Source organism: Geotrypetes seraphini, chromosome 3 (genome assembly GCF_902459505.1).
Source record: "Geotrypetes seraphini chromosome 3, aGeoSer1.1, whole genome shotgun sequence".
In the NCBI taxonomy this organism is placed as follows: Eukaryota; Metazoa; Chordata; class Amphibia; order Gymnophiona; family Dermophiidae; genus Geotrypetes; species Geotrypetes seraphini.
This window is the reverse complement of record NC_047086.1, coordinates 341910962-341931495: the sequence shown is the minus strand read 5'-3', so window position 1 is coordinate 341931495 and position 20534 is coordinate 341910962. Positions and strand designations below refer to the sequence as shown.

At 41.7% G+C, this 20534-nt stretch overlaps 1 protein-coding gene across 3 annotated transcripts in view; it reads left to right on the top strand.

Annotated features, from left to right (window-relative positions):
* ALK (ALK receptor tyrosine kinase) overlaps positions 1-20534 on the top strand; it is a 792617-nt gene that overhangs the window by 555810 nt on the left and 216273 nt on the right. For all 3 annotated transcript variants that reach the window (XM_033937961.1, XM_033937960.1, XM_033937962.1), the window contains 2 exons: positions 17462-17593; positions 17813-17913. In XM_033937961.1, the coding sequence (XP_033793852.1) occupies positions 17462-17593; positions 17813-17913 (233 nt within the window). The remainder of the gene's footprint in view (positions 1-17461; positions 17594-17812; positions 17914-20534) is intronic.

Sequence of the window (20534 nt, the reverse complement as noted above, 5' to 3'; positions counted from 1 at the left end):
TGTTCTAGGGACCAGTGTAATATTTATAGCACTGTTTTTTTCATAAGTGAGATAGGACTGTTATGATTTGGTATGTTTGCTATATAGATTTTGAATGTCTTTTTTTACTAGGGTTACCAGATTTACTCTTTAAAAAAACAGAGGACAGCTGGCTCCACCCCAGTCTGCCCCCAACACCACCCATTCTGCCCCAGCCACGCCCCCACATGAACCTCGTGTCTCCTTTCCCGAGCTCAGGGCCACATCTGGAGGTCCTCTGCACTTGCGTGGACGTCAACATTATAATAATAATAATAATTTATTTCTTATATACCGCTATACCGTGAAGTTTGAAGCGGTTTATGACATCATACACACATCTGCATGCATGTGATGTCATCATGCCGGCGTCCGCAAATGCGCAGAGGTCCTCCAGATGGGCCCCGAGCTTGGGGCCTTCCAAAACCCGGACAAACTGCTGGGTTTTGGAAGTCCCTCCAGGCACCCGGACAGTCCTCTAAAAGGAGGACATGTCTGAGTTTTCCCGGACATCTGGTAACTCTATTTTTACAGAGTTTTGTGTTAGTTTGTAAAGCGTCTGGTCCTATCTGATAGCAGGCCTTTGTCACCCCAAAATAAAAATGCTCAAGACTGAAAGTCTCCACATCCTTTATAATCGCCACACAAAGAAAACCTCGTCTGATTTAATCAATGTCTGGCAATGGAAGGAGCATTGCATTTGCTGTTCCTAAGGTGATAAGTCACAATTTGAATTTTTTTTGAATGGCGTGTTGCAAGTGTGATAGCTATATTGTTGGGGAATGCGGAGTTTGTGACACAGAACTGGAGATGCAGAATTTATATAAAAATTGTGTCCAATCCTACAGAAAATCCAGACTTACGCCACACAGCACAATTTATTGAATGATGCTATCAATTATAATGGCAATTTTACCTGGTGGCTGAAACTATCTGGAGGGGGGGGGGGAGTTCTTAATCCACAGAAGCTAACTTAAAAAATGCCCCTCTATTACTACCCCAAATATTTCTGCCTAGAGGCACCACTGTGCCTATCAATGTGTGTTATCATTAAGATGTATTATTTTACCACTAATACATGGGTAGGATTTTGGGGGTTTGTTTTTTTTTTATTTATTTATATACCACTTATGATAAAGTACCTGAATGTAAAACCACTTAGGATATATTTCCCTATCTGTTCCGGCAGGCTCAAACTCTATCTAGTGTACCAGGGGCAATGGGAGAGAGAGTAGAGAGGGACAGATTCTTCAAAATTTCAAAAAATATAAGAACAAGAGGGCATTCGGAAAAACTGAAAGGGGACAGATTCAAAACAAATGCTAGGAAGTTCTTCTTTACCCAGCGTGTGGTGGACACCTGGAATGCGCCCAGGGTCACAAGGAGCAGTGAGAGATTTGAACCCACAACCTCAGGGTGCTGAGGCTTTAGCTCTAATCATTGTGCCACACACTCCCCTTTTTTAGTTTGGTTTTGAGTTGTTTTTGGCTTAGGTAAATAGTATACAAAACAATATCATATCAATCAATCAAGTAACTGAAGTTATTTAGTGAACACTCAGACCCACAGCTGAGGTCTCAGTGAAAAATTCACGGAGCAGCTGTTAAAGAGACCATCATCGTTGTTCACAGTCTCACCCTCCATACAACAGCTAAATAACTGCACAAAGATGGTAAAACAAAACCAACTTAGCTTTGAATGGAGTGGGTAATCGATATAGCTGCTCCGGGTTCCTTTTTATTCAAGTGACTGCATTCTATACAATTGCCGACCCCCCTACCCAGGTTTCGCCAACTGGCTTCTTCAGGAGGGGTACTATGAATGTAAAACAACCACATTAACACTAAAACACTTCAGTTACCACTACTATAATTGTGATTATTGTGTAAAATTATAGTAGTGGTAACTGAAGTGTTTTAGTGTTAATGTGGTTGTTTTACATTCATAGTACCCCTCCTGAAGAAGCCAGTTGGCGAAACCTGGGTAGGGGGGTCGGCAATTGTATAGAATGCAGTCACTTGAATAAAAAGGAACCCGGAGCAGCTATATCGATTACCCACTCCATTCAAAGCTAAGTTGGTTTTGTTTTACCATCTTTGTGCAGTTATTTAGCTGTTGTATGGAGGGTGAGACTGTGAACAACGATGATGGTCTCTTTAACAGCTGCTCCGTGAATTTTTCACTGAGACCTCAGCTGTGGGTCTGAGTGTTCACTAAATAACTTCAGTTACTTGATTGATTGATATGATATTGTTTTGAATAACAAAGTGAGTTAGTAGAACATATTTAAGTATATCACTTTGGATAATTAAATTCCCTTGAGGTATAAGATATTAGGTAAATAGTAGCAGACGTCAGCATGGGACCACTGAGTTCATGAATGTTCACAGGACCTGTCCCCTCTTCTTGTGTGGGTTCTTGTGGGGACCCTGTAAGAAATGCTGCTACAGCTGCCATCACCACTGCTGCTGCTGTGATATATAAAGGGAAAAGAAAAAGATAAGAGAGATAAGGGCTATGATATTTTCTTTCCATCATTATCTGGGGTTACTTGATTTTTACAACATTAAAGAGGGAACAAATTGAATAAAGGTACGGGAAGCACTGCTGTAAACTAGAGAAATGTCATGGGGACAAATTTGGCCTCATCCCCGCAGAATCTGTCTCTGTTCCTGTCCTGTCCCTGTGAGTTCCATCCTTGGTCTGTCTCATCCCTACAAGCTCTGGCCTCACCGGGGCTTGTGCAGATGAGAACAGAGCTTTCGGGGATGGGATGGGAATAAAAATAGATCCTGCAGGGATGAGGACAAATTTGTCCCCCTGTCATTTTCTACTAAACGTACACATCACCTGTTGTGGCTGTGCTTTTTATCTCATGGGATTCAGCACAACTACTCGTGAAAAAAAAAAAAAAAAATCAATAAAACACTGAAATTTAGAATACAGGATCAAGCTGCAGTTGTTAGAAATGAAAAGCAAGACTTATGCCCCTGCCAGATATTTCATGGCACATAGTAACAGTGATCTTCACAGCGGTTGGTTTTATTGAACTGACAAAGCTGTTTTGGATATGAGAAAGGGGAGATAGATGGAAGAAATTACTTCAGAGGGAATTCTGATGGACAGTTAATTTAGGGCTCCTTTTGCTAAGGTGCGCTAGCGTTTTTAGAACACGCACAAAATGACTGCACGCTACACTGCGCGGTATGCTTCTAGAATAACGCCAGCTCAGTGCTGACGTTAAGGTCTAACGCACGCGGCAATTTAGATAAGCATGTAAGAACATAAGCAATGCCTCTGCTGGGTCAGACCTGAGGTCCATCTTGACCAGCAGCCCGCTCACGCGGCGGCCCAACAGGTTCAGGACCTGTGCAGTGATCCTCTATTTATACCCTTCTATTCCCCTTTCCAGCAGGAAATTGTCCAATCCTTTCCTAAACCCCAATACCGTACTCTGCCCTATTACGTCCTCTGGAAGCGCATTCCAGGTGTCCACCACACGCTGGGTAAAGAAGAACTTCCTAGCATTTGTTTTGAATCTGTCCCCTTTCAGTTTTTCCGAATGCCCTCTTGTTCTTATATTTTTTGAAATTTTGAAGAATCTGTCCCTCTCTACTCTCTCTATGCCCCTCATGATCTTATAAGTCTCTATCGTGTTAGCTCGAGAACAGAAGTGAGTTTTCTTTTTCTTTTTTTTTGCCTTTAAGATTCATTACTGAGAAAATGGTAGGATGTCAAAGTTCCATATAGTAGGGAATGATTAGGATTCATATGAATTCAACCCATTTCTTTGTTTTCCTTTATATATGTGGTAGAAAAGCAGCATGTCTCCCCAATATTGTGGGCTTGAAAAGGATTATTTTGTGTCATATATGTATTCAAAAATTTTGTATAAGAAACCTTTTTCTTTGATATCATCTCCAATCTCTCAGCGTATGAAAGGTTTTCCATCCCTTTTATCAGACGTGTCGCTCTCCTCTGAACCCTCTCGAGTAACGCCATATTCTTCTTAAGGTACGGCGACCAATATTGGATGCAGTATTACAGATGCGGGCGCACCATCGCCCGATACAGCGGCAGGATAACTTCTTTCATCCTGGTTGTAATACCCTCATTGATTATACCTAGCATTCTATTCGCTCTCTTAGCAGCCGCTGCGCATTGTGCCGTCGGCTTCATTGTCATGTCCACCATTACCTCCAAGTCCCTTTCTTGGGTACACTCGTTCATTAACATCCCTCCCATTGTATAGTTGTACCTCGGGTTTCTGCTTCCCAGATGCAATACTTTACATTTCTCAACGTTGAACTTCATCTGCCATCTTGTTGCCCATTCCCCTAGTTTGCTCAAGTCCCTTTGCAATTCTTTGCAGTCCTCTTTAGTCCGAGCTCCACTAAATAGTTTGGTGTCATCCGCAAATTTTATTATCTCACACTTCGTCCCTGTTTCTAGATCATTTATGAATATATTAAATAGCAGCGGCCCGAGCACCAAGCCCTGCGAAACACCACTCGTGACCCTCCTCCAGTCTGAGTAGTGGCCCTTCACCCCTACCCTCTGTTTCCTACCCGCCAACCAGATTCTGATCCATCTATGTACGTCTCCGTCCACCCCATGGTTCTTCAGTTTCCAGAGTAGACATGTCAAAGGCTTTTTGGAAATCCAGGTATATGATGTTTATGGGGTCTCCTCTGTCCATCTGTTTGTTAATTCCTTCGAAGAAGTGCAATAAGTTAGTTAGGCATAAGTAGTATAATGGGTACACCTCATGTCAAACTGATTGACAGGTGAGATAAGATAAGGATCGACCAATCAGCGTTCACTTCCGGGTTAAGCCCCGCCCATTGTCCCGCCTTAGTCTCCGCCCATAGCCCCGCCCCCACCCATGGCCACGCCCTAGTCTCCGCCCATGGCCCCGCCCCTCCCATAGGAATGAATGGTGGTAGCCCCGCCCATGGCCACACCCCCCACCCATGGCCCCACCCCACCCTTCACCTAAGCCCCGCCCCTCCCATAGGAATGAATGGTGGTAGCCCCGCCCATGGCCACACACCCCGCCCATGGCCCCACCCCTCGAGCCCCGCCCCCACCCCTGTCCCCACCCCTCAAGCCACGCCCCCACCCATGACCCGCCCCCTCAAGCCCCGCCCCCGGAAATGCACTTTTGATGACATCACCGGAAATGGGGGCGTGTTTAACCCCGAAAATACGCTTTCTGATGACATCACCGGAAATGGGAGTGCCTGCCCCCTACCGGAAATGCGCTTTTCTGATGACATAGGCGGAAATTGGGTAAATGACGCGGCGGAAATGCGCTTTTCTGAACACGTAGGCGGAAGTAGGGTAAATGACGCGGCGGAAATGCGCTTTTCTGAACACGTAGGCGGAAGTAGGGAAACAGACTCGGTCAAAACACCCACCCAGAAAAGAAGCGTCTTTATTTTAACAGTTTTTAGTTAAAAGACAGGGTTTAAGAGCTCACAGATAGAGCAGAGCACAAAACAAAAGGCATTCACAAAATCTTTCCTGCTTTTTAAAACAGAGTAGGGGCAGAAACAAACGAGAAAAAAAAAAAAAAAGTTGCATTTGCTTTTAACACCCTTTTCAGTAGGAATTCTGAGCTAATGGTTAATGGGTCAGCTCCCCTATTGTCATGGTAACAGCTGATAAGACCCTTGCAACACCCCTCCCCCTGATAAAACCAAGGGGAGAGATGCGGAAGTGTGTTTAAACATGTCTGAACTTGTCCCGGCCCCTACTGTTGTCTTAACAATCTGAAAAAAAAAAAAACACAAGGCAAAAGTCTTTATTGAAGCAAATTTATTATGATCCACACGCGGCAGGAAGCTATGGAGGCATTAACCCTCTACTTCAAGCGGCTAAAAAGAGTGATATAACAGTTCGGAGAAAAGATGTGGTGGATTGGGTCACCGGTCAAAACGCATACAATTTACACAGACCGGCTAGAATCCATTTTAAAAGAAATAAAACAACAGACAGTGGCAAAGTGACTTAGTCAACATGTCAGCCTTTGCCCCCCTTATAACAACGGTTACAAATACATCTTAACGGTAATAGATAACCTGTCAAAATATGCACGGGTCGTTTCTTTAAAAACAAAAACCGGTCGTGAAGTTACCGAAGCCTTTGAAACAATATTTAATTTAGGGCGTACATCTGAAAAACTTCAAACAGACAAGGGTAAAGAATTTTGTGACCCATAATGATGTTAAAGCAGCTGTAGTGGAAAGATTTAACAGGACTTTAAAATCCATAATACCTTTACTTACCAAGACGTCCTACAGGCTATGGTGTACATCCGTATGGGCACGCGTTTCCGGTTGCCGCGCGGCGGTACACGTACGGCACAAAGGAAACATAAGTTTAACCCCCACCCTGACAGGTAACACCCCCGGAAATACGCTTTCTGGTGACATCACAGGAAAAGGGAGTGCCTGCCCCCGACAGGAAATGCGCTTTTCTGATGACATAGGCGGAAATTGGGTAAAGGAAGCGACGGATATGCGCTTTTCTGAACACGTAGGCGGAAACAGACTTAGTCAAAACCCCCCCCCCCCACCCAGAAAAGAAGCGTCTTTATTTTAACAGTTTTTAGTTAAAAGACAGGGTTTAAGAGCTCACAGATAGAGCAGATCACAAAACAAAAGCAGATGTCACCTAACAGAGCTCTGTTAAAAAGGCAAAAGTCTTTATTGAAGCAAATTTATTATGATCCACACGCGGCAGGAAGCTATGGAGGCATTAACCCTCTACTTCAAGCGGCTAAAAAGAGTGATATAACAGTCCGGAGAAAAGATGTGGTGGATTGGGTCACCGGTCAAAACGCATACAATTTACACAGACCGGCTAGAATCCATTTTAAAAGAAATAAAACAATTGTGTCAGAAGTTGACAGACAGTGGCAAAGTGACTTAGTCGACATGTCAGCCTTTGCCCCTTATAACAACGGTTACAAATACATCTTAACGGTAATAGATATCCTGTCAAAATATGCATGGGTCGTTTCTTTAAAAACAAAAACCGGTCGTGAAGTTACCGAAGCCTTTGAAACAATATTTAATTTAGGGCGTACACCTGAAAAACTTCAAACAGACGAGGGTAAAGAATTTTTAAATAAGTCTCTGAAGAATTTATTAAAACAAAAAGGTGTTAGCCATTTTGTGACCCATAATGATGTTAAAGCAGCTGTGGTGGAAAGATTTAACAGGACTTTAAAATCCAAAATGTGGAGATATTTTACAGCCCATAATACCTTTACTTACCAAGACGTCCTACAGGCTATAGTGCACAGCTATAATTATAGTTTTCACAGAACGATACAGGCGAGGCCTGTAGATGTGACACCCTCAAACTCTTTGCAGATTTGGAAAACAGTCTACGGCAGTAACATCAAATGCGATCCCACCGAGGATCTCTTAATGAAAGGAGACCATGTAAGGCTATCAAAACTTAAAGGAAGATTTCAGAAAGGTTACGAACAAACATGGACGGATGAAATATTTATAATAATAGATGTTTTAAACAGGGGTCAGAGAACAATATACAAGATACAGGATTACGATAGCGAAGCTATACAAGGTTCTTTTTATCCTGAAGAATTACTAAAAGTCAAACCTCTAGAGGACAGAATATACCATATCGAAAAGGTTCTAAAGGTAAAAAAGAACCTTGTATAGCTTCGCTATCGTAATCCTGTATCTTGTATATTGTTCTCTGACCCCTGTTTAAAACATCTATTATTATAAATATTTCATCCGTCCATGTTTGTTCGTAACCTTTCTGAAATCTTCCTTTAAGTTTTGATAGCCTTACATGGTCTCCTTTCATTAAGAGATCCTCGGTGGGATCGCATTTGATGTTACTGCTGTAGACTGTTTTCCAAATCTGCAAAGAGTTTGAGGGTGTCACATCTACAGGCCTCGCCTGTATCGTTCTGTGAAAACTATAATTATAGCTGTGCACTATAGCCTGTAGGACGTCTTGGTAAGTAAAGGTATTATGGGCTGTAAAATATCTCCACATTTTGGATTTTAAAGTCCTGTTAAATCTTTCCACCACAGCTGCTTTAACATCATTATGGGTCACAAAATGGCTAACACCTTTTTGTTTTAATAAATTCTTCAGAGACTTATTTAAAAATTCTTTACCCTCGTCTGTTTGAAGTTTTTCAGGTGTACGCCCTAAATTAAATATTGTTTCAAAGGCTTCGGTAACTTCACGACCGGTTTTTGTTTTTAAAGAAACGACCCATGCATATTTTGACAGGATATCTATTACCGTTAAGATGTATTTGTAACCGTTGTTATAAGGGGCAAAGGCTGACATGTCGACTAAGTCACTTTGCCACTGTCTGTCAACTTCTGACACAATTGTTTTATTTCTTTTAAAATGGATTCTAGCCGGTCTGTGTAAATTGTATGCGTTTTGACCGGTGACCCAATCCACCACATCTTTTCTCCGGACTGTTATATCACTCTTTTTAGCCGCTTGAAGTAGAGGGTTAATGCCTCCATAGCTTCCTGCCGCGTGTGGATCATAATAAATTTGCTTCAATAAAGACTTTTGCCTTTTTAACAGAGCTCTGTTAGGTGACATCTGCTTTTGTTTTGTGATCTGCTCTATCTGTGAGCTCTTAAACCCTGTCTTTTAACTAAAAACTGTTAAAATAAAGACGCTTCTTTTCTGGGTGGGGGGGGGGTTTTTTTGACTAAGTCTGTTTCCGCCTACGTGTTCAGAAAAGCGCATATCCGTCGCTTCCTTTACCCAATTTCCGCCTATGTCATCAGAAAAGCGCATTTCCTGTCGGGGGCAGGCACTCCCTTTTCCTGTGATGTCACCAGAAAGCGTATTTCCGGGGGTGTTACCTGTCAGGGTGGGGGTTAAACTTATGTTTCCTTTGTGCCGTACGTGTACCGCCGCGCGGCAACCGGAAACGCGTGCCCATACGGATGTACACCATAGCCTGTAGGACGTCTTGGTAAGTAAAGGTATTATGGATTTTAAAGTCCTGTTAAATCTTTCCACTACAGCTGCTTTAACATCATTATGGGTCACAAAATTCTTTACCCTTGTCTGTTTGAAGTTTTTCAGATGTACGCCCTAAATTAAATATTGTTTCAAAGGCTTCGGTAACTTCACGACCGGTTTTTGTTTTTAAAGAAACGACCCGTGCATATTTTGACAGGTTATCTATTACCGTTAAGATGTATTTGTAACCGTTGTTATAAGGGGGGCAAAGGCTGACATGTTGACTAAGTCACTTTGCCACTGTCTGTTGTTTTATTTCTTTTAAAATGGATTCTAGCCGGTCTGTGTAAATTGTATGCGTTTTGACCGGTGACCCAATCCACCACATCTTTTCTCCGAACTGTTATATCACTCTTTTTAGCCGCTTGAAGTAGAGGGTTAATGCCTCCATAGCTTCCTGCCGCGTGTGGATCATAATAAATTTGCTTCAATAAAGACTTTTGCCTTGTGTTTTTTTTTTTTTTTCAGATTGTTAAGACAACAGTAGGGGCCGGGACAAGTTCAGACATGTTTAAACACACTTCCGCATCTCTCCCCTTGGTTTTATCAGGGGGAGGGGTGTTGCAAGGGTCTTATCAGCTGTTACCATGACAATAGGGGAGCTGACCCATTAACCATTAGCTCAGAATTCCTACTGAAAAGGGTGTTAAAAGCAAATGCAACTTTTTTTTTTTTTTTTCTCGTTTGTTTCTGCCCCTACTCTGTTTTAAAAAGCAGGAAAGATTTTGTGAATGCCTTTTGTTTTGTGCTCTGCTCTATCTGTGAGCTCTTAAACCCTGTCTTTTAACTAAAAACTGTTAAAATAAAGACGCTTCTTTTCTGGGTGGGTGTTTTGACCGAGTCTGTTTCCCTACTTCCGCCTACGTGTTCAGAAAAGCGCATTTCCGCCGCGTCATTTACCCTACTTCCGCCTACGTGTTCAGAAAAGCGCATTTCCGCCGCGTCATTTACCCAATTTCCGCCTATGTCATCAGAAAAGCGCATTTCCGGTAGGGGGCAGGCACTCCCATTTCCGGTGATGTCATCAGAAAGCGTATTTTCGGGGTTAAACACGCCCCCATTTCCGGTGATGTCATCAAAAGTGCATTTCCGGGGGCGGGGCTTGAGGGGGCGGGTCATGGGTGGGGGCGTGGCTTGAGGGGTGGGGACAGGGGTGGGGGCGGGGCTCGAGGGGTGGGGCCATGGGCGGGGTGTGTGGCCATGGGCGGGGCTACCACCATTCATTCCTATGGGAGGGGCGGGGCTTAGGTGAAGGGTGGGGTGGGGCCATGGGTGGGGGTGTGGCCATGGGCGGGGCTACCACCATTCATTCCTATGGGAGGGGCGGGGCCATGGGCGGAGACTAGGGCGGGACAATGGGCGGGGCTTAACCCGGAAGTGAACGCTGATTGGTCGATCCTTATCTTATCTCACCTGTCAATCAGTTTGACATGAGGTGTACCCATTATACTACTGGCATATCTCCCCCTGAAGAAACCATGTTGGCTTGTTTTCAGAAGTTTGTTTCTTTCCAAATGTTCATCGATGTTTTCTTTTATCAGTGCTTCCGCCATTTTCCCCGGAACCGAGGTGAGACTCACCGGTCTGTAGTTTCCCGGGTCACCTCTTGATCCCTTTTTAAAGATGGGCGTGACGTTGGCTATCTTCCAATCCTCCGGAATCACTCCTGTTTTCAGGGATAGGTTGCAAATTTGCTGCAGTAGTTCCGCTATCTCCTCCTTTAATTCTTTCAGAACCCTTGGATGGATTCCGTCCAGACCCGGGGATTTGTCAGTTTTTAGTTTTTCTATCTGCCTGCGCACATCTTCAAGGCTCACTTCTATGGATGTTAATTTTTCTGCTTGATTTCCATTGAAGAATTGCTCAGGTTCCGGTATGTTGGTCGTGTCTTTGTTCGTAAATACAGACGAAAAGAACATGTTAAGTCTTTCCGTGACTTCTTTCTCCTCCTTCACTACTCCTTTCCTGTCTCCGTCGTCCAGCGGTCCCACCTCCTCCCTAGCCAGCTGTTTCCCTTTAACGTATCTGAAGAACAGTTTGAAATTATGTGCCTCCCTGGCTAGTCTCTCTTCATACTCTCTTTTGGCTTTTCGAACCACATGGTGACATTCTTTTTGATACTTCCTGTGCTCTTTCCAGTTCTCCTCAGTTTTGTCCTTTTTCCATTTACTGAATGAATTTTTCTTAATGCCTATCGCTTCCTTCACTATTTTAGTGATCCATACCGTATCTTTTGTTCGACTCTTTTTGCACTCCTTTCTGAATCTGGGGATGTACAGATTTTGCACCTCGCTCACCGTGTCCTTGAAAAAAGACCAGGCATGTTCTACCATTTGGCATTTCTTGGAAGTGTTCCTAAGTTTCTTCCTTACCATTCTTCATAGTTTCCTTTCCTGAAGTTGAAAGTTGTCACTATGGCTCTCTTTCCTTTCGGTATTCCTACTTCAACTTTGAACTTGATCATATTATGATCGCTGTTTCCCAATGGTTCCACTACTTCCACTTCCTTTGCAGGTCCCTTTAACCCATTTAGGATTAGATCCAGAGTGGCATTTCCTCTTGTCGGTTCTCTAACAAGCTGCTCCATGAAGCAATCTTGTGTACTCTCCAGGAATTCTGTCTCCCTAGCTCATCTTGAGCTTCCAAGACTCCAGTCTATCCCGGGGTAGTTGAAGTCTCCCATAATAACTGTGTAACCGCTTTTGCATTCTCACTTCATCTCAGCTTCCATTTCATTATCGATATCTCCGGTTTGCCTGGGTGGACGATAGTATAGGCCCATCTTTATTTCATGTCCTTTCCTACCCGGTATTTTAACCCATAGCGATTCCAGCTTGTTGGTCGTCTCCGCTGTGTCTATTCTTGTCGATTGTATGCTTTCTTTTATGTATAGGGCTATTCCACTTCCTTTCTGTCCTGACCTGTCCTGGTGACAGAGCTTGTACCCCGGCAGCGCTGTATCCCATTTACTTTCCTCATTCCACCATGTTTCAGAGATTCCAACGATGTCTATGTCCTCTGCACTAGCCACGGCTTCTAGTTCCCCCATTTTGTTTCTTAGGCTCCTTGCATTAGTATATATGCAATTTAGATCCTGGCATTTTGTTGTCTTCATTTCCTCTCCCTGTGCTTCAGTCTTTAGTGTCTTCTCTTTTGCTACAATCTTTCTAACCTCCTCTTCTGGGTTAGTTGAATCCTGTAATTCGTCCCTTGTTTCTTCCCAGCCTTTTTTCCCCTTAGTATAGTGCTTCTATATTGTTTGAAAGGATTATTGGAATCAATATTGCTGTACCATATCGATTAACACTAAAGATTCATTTGTCCATAGCAGTACTGTGATATAAAAGCATAAGGGCTGCTTTACCAAACTGCTCACAAAACTCAATGGCATATCAATACTTCTTTAACCTAAGTCAATTCACAAGTGCATCAAACAAATACAATTGGACTTAGGCTATATAGAAAAAGTCCCATTATCTGTTTAATGTATATTAAAGGAAGCCTCAGCCCCACCACTCCACCACTGTGTTAATTTCTCATTGCGGGAAGAATTGCGTGGCAACTCATCATTGGCTGCCTATATGCATTTTTTATTTTCAAAAATCATTCACGTTTGTTTTATCTCAATGGTTCTAATATCATCCAATAAATATTTATTATTTATAACAAGCCAGTGTACTTAGCTTAATCATTCAGCCAACGTCTGGGAGTTAGACTTATTTCTTCCCGCAATGAGAAATTAACACAGAGGTGGAGTGGTGGTCTGAGGCTTCCTTTAATATACATTAAACAGATAATGGGACTTTTTCTATATAGCCTAAGTCCAATTGTATTTGTTTGATGCACTTACCAAACTGCTCTACATTACTGCATGTTAATTTGTGTTTACATATTATTAATGTGCTTTCATAAATAGGTCCCATTTGCTTTAACCTTTTCCTATTGTGTGTCCCGAATTCCAAAAATGTCATTGCCATCGTGGATAAACAGTCTGTATGGACTAATAAAGAGCCAGGAACACAAAATATTTGAATTTACAGACTTATGACTTATTTACATTATGTTTACAATAGCCATAAATAATTATAATAATAATAAATAGGATCTGTGTTAAAAACGCAACTAAAACAGCATGATTTGGTGGTAAAATGACATGTCTTAAAGGTAGCTCAGGTTGATAACTATGCCCCACACTCTTTTAAACACAAAGAAGGCAGTAAGGCCTTTGATCATTTTTCCTCAGTTATTTTACTCTAGGGTTCATAATACAATTGTACTTTAAATATTGTGTGGTTGCTGCTCTAGGTCATGGTAGCTATTTTGCTGCAGCCTCGGACATAGGCAGGAGCAAGTGAGCATTGCTCCTACTCATTTACCACTGGATTACTAGGAATTCTTCATAGTAGGCCCAGGTAGGGTTACTCTATTTGTGAAGAGAAAAAAAGAGAACACATGACCCTGCCCACATCACCCATAGCCCTGCCAACGCTCCACCTATTTACTTAGTACCCCTTAAAATCATCTGTATCCTTTTAGTGCTTCTCTCCCTCTCCCTCTCTCTTTCTCTCTCTCTCTCTCTGCCCCTCTCTCTCTCTGCCTCTCTCTCTCTCTCTGCCCCTCTCACTCTCTCTCTCTTTCTCTCTCTCTCTCTCTCTTTCTCTTTTCTCTCTTTCTCTTTCTCTCTCTCTCTCTTTCTTTCTCTTTCTCTCTCTTTTCTCTCTCTCTCTCTCTCTTTCATTGATTCAACTCAGATTGCCTGATATTGGTTCTAATGTAGAGTGGTGTTTTAATTTTTAATACTTTATTTTTGTGCACACACACATATATATGCTCTTTGTATTTTATTGAACTTTGAGACTGAGAAATATTCTCTGGTTTTAAGAGTCACCTAGTCAAACGCTTACCTGGAGTTCTGGATATCCTGGAACAAAGTTGGTATTAAGCTGAAAGGCATGACATGTTTTTCTTGAGGTTTGAATATTATCTCTAACTATAATGATGTAATCAATGTAAATTTGATCACATGTGAATGGTAAATTAGCTTTGCTATTCATTTATATTTAAATTTAATTTTTACCTTGTTTAAACAACATCTGTTAACGGTTGTTGGACATACCTATGTAGTTTTCTTTCACACTCAATTCTTATTGTTTTTTTTAAGTTGCAACAAATAAATGCAAATATTTAAATGTTTAACCTGTGTTAGTGTTACTTGAAGGGGAAACCTATTGAAATATTTGACCGTGATTATAACAACTCATATGTTTAATTGTAATAATTAAATTGTAGTGTATTTGCATCACATCACCACTAGGGGGTTTTACACATATCTCCACAACTGTGATGGTAAAGCAGACACATCCGGACTTTACCCTCCCTCTGAAGTCTTCTGTCTGATTCTTTAACTCTAGGATCCCTCCTTTGCCCCCCCCCCCCTCCCCAATACACACACACCTGTACAGAGAGTTTTCTTCCCTACTCTCATTCCAGAGTCTTTGGAGAGGGAGGGGGGAGATAATTATGATTAATACCATGGATGGCCTCTTTAATTTTTCCTGAGGAACTTGAGAAATATACCAGAATGTGTCTTTCTTTCTAGCACAAAGAAAAACTAAGATACACACACCGACAACATCTAGCCAGCAAGGCTCAGCTAATTAAGAGGGGTTGAATGGGTGTTCCTTCTGTGAGATGTAAGCACTGAACTGTGAAAGGTTATCAGCATAAAGAGAATGCTGTAATAAACAGGCCTCTCAGTCTTTTATGTAAAAAACTGCTTCTTTTCTCAGGAATCTTTCATATCTGTAAATACTATGGGGCTCATAATCAAAACAAAAATACATCTAAAAACCGGCCTAAGTTGACACTTGGACGATCAGTAAGACAAGTCGTTCAAGTGCCGATAATTGAACCGGGTTTTAGACATGTCTAAAAATGATTTGGCCTTTTCAGTGCTGCTGTGCACCCAGAACTAAAAGGGACGTTTTAGGAGGAGTGGTGAGGGCGGGATTTGGGCGGGACATAGGCCAACCTCGACTTAGTCATACTGCAAGTATTACCGAAAGTTTAACAAGGCTGCCTAGTTGGAACTTATACGTAGCAATTTAGGCAATTGAAAACCAGGTCTAAGTGCCCAGAAATTATCCAAAGTGACCAGATAACCACTGTAGAAATGTGGTACAGACCCTCACACACTCTCCCAGTGATCACAGACACACACACCCCCATCGCCATAAAAATCATAATAAAAACTTTACATATCTGCCTTTAGAACATCAGCACCTGGCATAGGAAAGCCTAGGAGAGCAGCACAGAGGTGTCTTAAGTAGTCTGGGAGTGGGCTAGTGAACCATAGAGAGGAGGACCCAGGCCCATAAGCCACTAACCACTACATTCATGTTGAAAAATTTGCACCCCCAAAAACCCTACTGTACTGCCATACAGGTGGCACCTGCAGCTATAAGGGCTATTTTGTTGGTAGACAGGTGGCTATAGTAGGTTTTGGGGATGTTTGGAGGGCTCACCATGACTTATAAGGGAGTTGTGGTGAGATGTTTATATGGCACCCTTTTTGTGAAGTTCGCAGCAGTGCCCTGTAAGGTGCCCCACTACTGTGTTGCCATGTCTGGGTGTCCAGTCCATCACTTTGCTGGCCCCTTCCATGTCCAAAAGGTCTTGTTCTAGGGCATTTTTGACTTGGATGATTTTTTGGACGAGAATGGGATATAAAGATAGATGACTTAGCGGTCTGGATGATCAAACGGCTGGATGTATACTTAAACGATTTTCGGAAAAAAAATATTTTGGACGTATTTTCTGGGAATGGACTTTAGACACTGCTGACTTTGGGCGACTAGCAACTCAAACCCAAAACAGACTTAGACGTTTCTTTTGATTTTGCCCCTCCACATGTTTAAAGTTGTTATATATAAATAATTGTTACTCTCTTACTAGGGCCCAACTGGCCTACCTCCCTACAATTTCTCAACCTCTTATTGCTGTGTCTGTCTTTTTCACTCTGTGTTTTCCTTTCCTGATAAAATAAACCTCATGATGGGCCCTAGGAAGGTCAAATGAGCCATCTGTGCCCTAGAAAAGATAGGCATAGGCACATACCCACATTTATCACTCAATTCCTTTCCAATTAAAGTGCCTGGTTTAACTTTTGTGAGCAACATACAAGAATTGTCATCTTTTTTTTATTGATCATTCCTCTGCATATAATTCATTCCCTTCCAGTTAAAAAGCTAATCTGGGTTCTGATATTTCCAAGGGAAGTGACACCAACCAGATGTAAAAAGGCAACTTGAAAGAAATTCACTGAAACAAAAGTTTATTGCCTGACAAAGTCATAGTAGCTAATAAATATGCATTTCCCTATTCAGCCTATAGTATAGAATAACCTATAAGAAATCAGCCTACAGTTCGGTGGATGAACTTTGTCCTATCTTGCTAGCAGAGATTATTTCTTGCTTGCCAGTGGCACAAACTCTGGTTCTTCTTACAGTATTCTTGTGTGTGTGTGTGTATATTTTTGGGTTGGGTCCTGTTTTGTACCTGAGATAGGTATGCAGTATGTCAGAATTAGAGAATGACACGGGGACAAATTTTTCCCCACAGGAACTCAATTTTCCCGCCCCGTCCCCGCGGGTTTTGTGGGGCAGGGACAGGAAAAGAACTTGCCGGGACAAGAAAATGAGTTCCCGTGGGGACGGGGAAAAATTTGTCCCCATGTCATTCTTTAGTCAGAATACTTCAGGGCCCTCCTTTTGTGGATGTTGGGGATAGTCTGAGTGCTCACAACGTAGGATAGGGATTTTTTTTTTTTTTTTTTTTTTTTGCTTTTCATCCAGCATTTTCCTGCTGCTGTTTTGTACTTATAGTTCGATCAGAACCAGAACTGTGATCTGGTGCCATGAGATGTCATTCACAATTACCCCACAACAGAAAAGAGAAACAACCCCACGCAGCAATTATTGACTACAGAAAAAGAGTGGGGAAGGGACACGATAAACCAGCTGTGAGAAAAACCGCTTTATGTACAAAAAAAATTATTATATAGACAGTATATATCAAGACCTAGCAAAAAGTCCTTAGATCAGGATATAAAGGGGTAATACGTTCTATGCGTGAGATTCCCAAGATCAACCTCGCAGCAGAATTCATCAATTGCTGCAACGCTTTATATCTAGTTTTAATCATATGTTGGTAAAGTTTGCAACAGACATGATTTTCCTTCTCTTTGACTTGATGAGTTGGAGCAAGGAGTGGTCTAAGAGGCTAAACTTGTCAAACGGTCAATGTATTCTTCATAGTTATTTTTCATAATTATCTTAATTTTATTTCTTTTGGTAACTTCTCAGATTTTTTTCACTATATGTCTTTTCTTCTGTAGGAGACCTTCCTATTGGCTTCCACTGTTCATTTGAAGACGGAGATTGTGGTTGGACACAGGGTTCACCTGCCTCAAATGTTTCCCACTGGCAAAGAGCAATCCCTGAATACAACCCACTGCGCTTTTCAGCAGGTAGGGAGTGAGATTTGCATATGGGAGGATAGAAATAGAGGAGAAAACAAGGGGAAGAGTTGGTTTAAAAGTCATCAATGCATAACAAGTGTAATCTTACACTTTATTTTAATAATTTTAGTAATAGAAGAACATTGACTAAAGCAGGTATGGTGTAGACGCAAGGTCCCTTCATCAACACAATAAAAACAGAATACTATGCTCTTTGTCTTTACCTAGGATATGCTTTGATACTGAATACCAGCAATTCTGTTGCTGTCGAAACATCTGTAGCAACCAGTACCGTCTTCTCAGCTCCACTCAAGAGTTCAACCTGCCAGGCAAGTCTTGCTATTTCCCTTTTTCCTCTCCAAAGTCTACCCAGCAGCGTGATACTTCCCGAATAAACCAATACAAACTTTCCCCCTCACCTATGCGGGAACCACTCTTTAAAGAATGGCCATGATCAGCAATCGTTCTTTCAAACAGTGATTCTGTTAGTCTGGGCCAAAACATGAGTTACTGTGGCCATTTTTCCAATCTTTTTGAAATTTTCCAATATAAACAACAATATCATGTGCCAAGTCTTTGGAGGACTGGATAATGCAAAATAAATTGCTACAGTATTATAAAACATTTGAAGGCCCATTTGAGATAGAATGTAGAAATTGGAATTGATACATCCAGGAAAGAATGTATGCAATTCTGAAAGTATTTTAGAATCAGGATCTGCTTGCACAGAGACAGTTTTAAAATACATGCAGGAATCGACATTTACGCCCCAGTTGTATGTGGCAGGAGCATCCATTTTACAAAGATAAACGTTGATAACACCAACAGAAGAAACATATCTACATAAATGTCTATGTGTCAGCACTTACCAATGTAAGTGGGTATTTGAGAACCTACCACTACTACTTATCACTTATATAGCGCTGAAAGACTTACACAGCACTGTACATTTTGGCATTTATAGATGGTCCCTGCTCAGAAGAGCTTACAATCTAACTTGGACAGACAGACATGACATATAGGGTTGGGGATGCAGAACCCAACGTGAGAGCAGTAAGGAGTCAAAAGCACTCTCAAAGAGGTGGGATTTTAACTGGACCTTGAACACTGCCAGAGAAGGTGCCTGCTGTAGGGATTTGGGCAGCTTGTTCCAGCACCAAGACAGAAAGGATGGAGTCTGAATTTGGCAGCTGAAGAGAAAGGCACAAAAAGGAGGGACTTATCAGCTGAGCAGTTGAGTGTTGACACAAAGATGTATGTGTCTGTATCTGTGGTTTATGTAAACCTAATGGCTAATACGGTGGCCTGAGTTCTTGGGGAAACTGAGTTCCATTCCCACTGCAGCTCCTTGTGACTCTGGGCATGTCACTTAACCCTCGCCCAGAGTCATAAGGAGCTGCAGTGGGAATGGAAGTCACTTACCCTCCATTGCTTCAGTTACAAAAAGCACCTTATTTTGTGAGTCCACTAGGGACATAGAGTACCTGTATATAGTGTATACAGCACTGTGTAGGTGGTAAACCTAAGTATCTAAATGCTGCCAGTTAAATACAGAACCTATAATCATTTGCCACACTTGATTTGGTGAAGATAAACACTGGGGAATTAATTTATTTATTCAGTTTTATATACTGTTTTCCCAAGGGAGCTCAGAACAGTTTACATGAATTTATTCAGGTACTCAAGCATTTTTTCTGTGGACTTACAATCTATCTAATATACCTGGGCCAATAGGGGGGGGGGGGATTAAGTGACTTATCCAGGGTCACAATATAGCAGCATGGGTTTGAACCCACAACCAGTGGCGTACCTAGCATATGTGACACCCGGGGCCCATCATCTTTTGACACCCCCCATCTATATGAAAAATATGATTTTTAGTAACAATCCACATATCGCACAAGAGTGTACCTAGGAAAAGGCAGCATCTTAAACACTGCAGTGAGCACTAGAACACCAACACATACATTGTAAAACTAAACAAGTCAGATCCCACACAATCAATTGATCCTGCAGTCAATGCCAACCCTCGCCCAATATGGAATAATCACAAACTAAAAATAGAAATATGTAGACAAAAGTTAAACTGATCCGCCAAGAAACCAGACTCTGCATACAATGCAACACCACAACACCACAAAAACAGTAGCACATGTCCTCTAATACTGTGCAAAATATAAAGACAGTAGATGTAAATTTGAAAAAATTGATACATAACAATCACCATTTTACAAATTAACAAATAAAAATAAAACAAATAATGAGAAATATGAAAATACCATTTGATTAGACTAATCCCCGTAAGCTCAGTCCCCATCCCCGCAAACCACCTGATTCCACCCACACAAGCCTTGAATTGTTTTATATTGAACTTATTATATTAAAGTATAAAAAAAAACAATATTCTGTACAATTGTCAATTTATAAATCAGGGTCTTCTCCCCACTCTCTCTTCCCCATTTTCCTTCAGCGTCCTCAGCCCACTCTCTCTCTACTTTCCTCCAGCACACACACATAAAAACAAGCAAGTAATTTTATATCATTTTCATTCTATTCATTCATAGAAATTAAAGTCTAAATAATGCCAGTCACATAACAAAACATAATTTTGCAAAAATAATTCCCTGCACAGTCAAGCCTGCAAGGATTACTAGATGTCTTTCAGCAGCTCCCCTCCCTCCCTCCCCCTTACCTTTGTGGCCAAGTCAAAATGATCTACCAACAATAAAATTTTAAAAACACAAAGCACACTGTACGCAGAGAAAATGTTAATTATTATTTATATTCTGTGGGTTTTCAAAGAGGCCAAGGCAGATGACTTTATGCAATGTCACCTCAGTAACAACTATACAAAAATAAACAAATATACCCCCTCCCTTTTTACTAAACCGCAATAGTGGTTTTTAGCGCAGGGAGCTGCGCTGAATGCCCCACGCTGCTCTCGACGCTC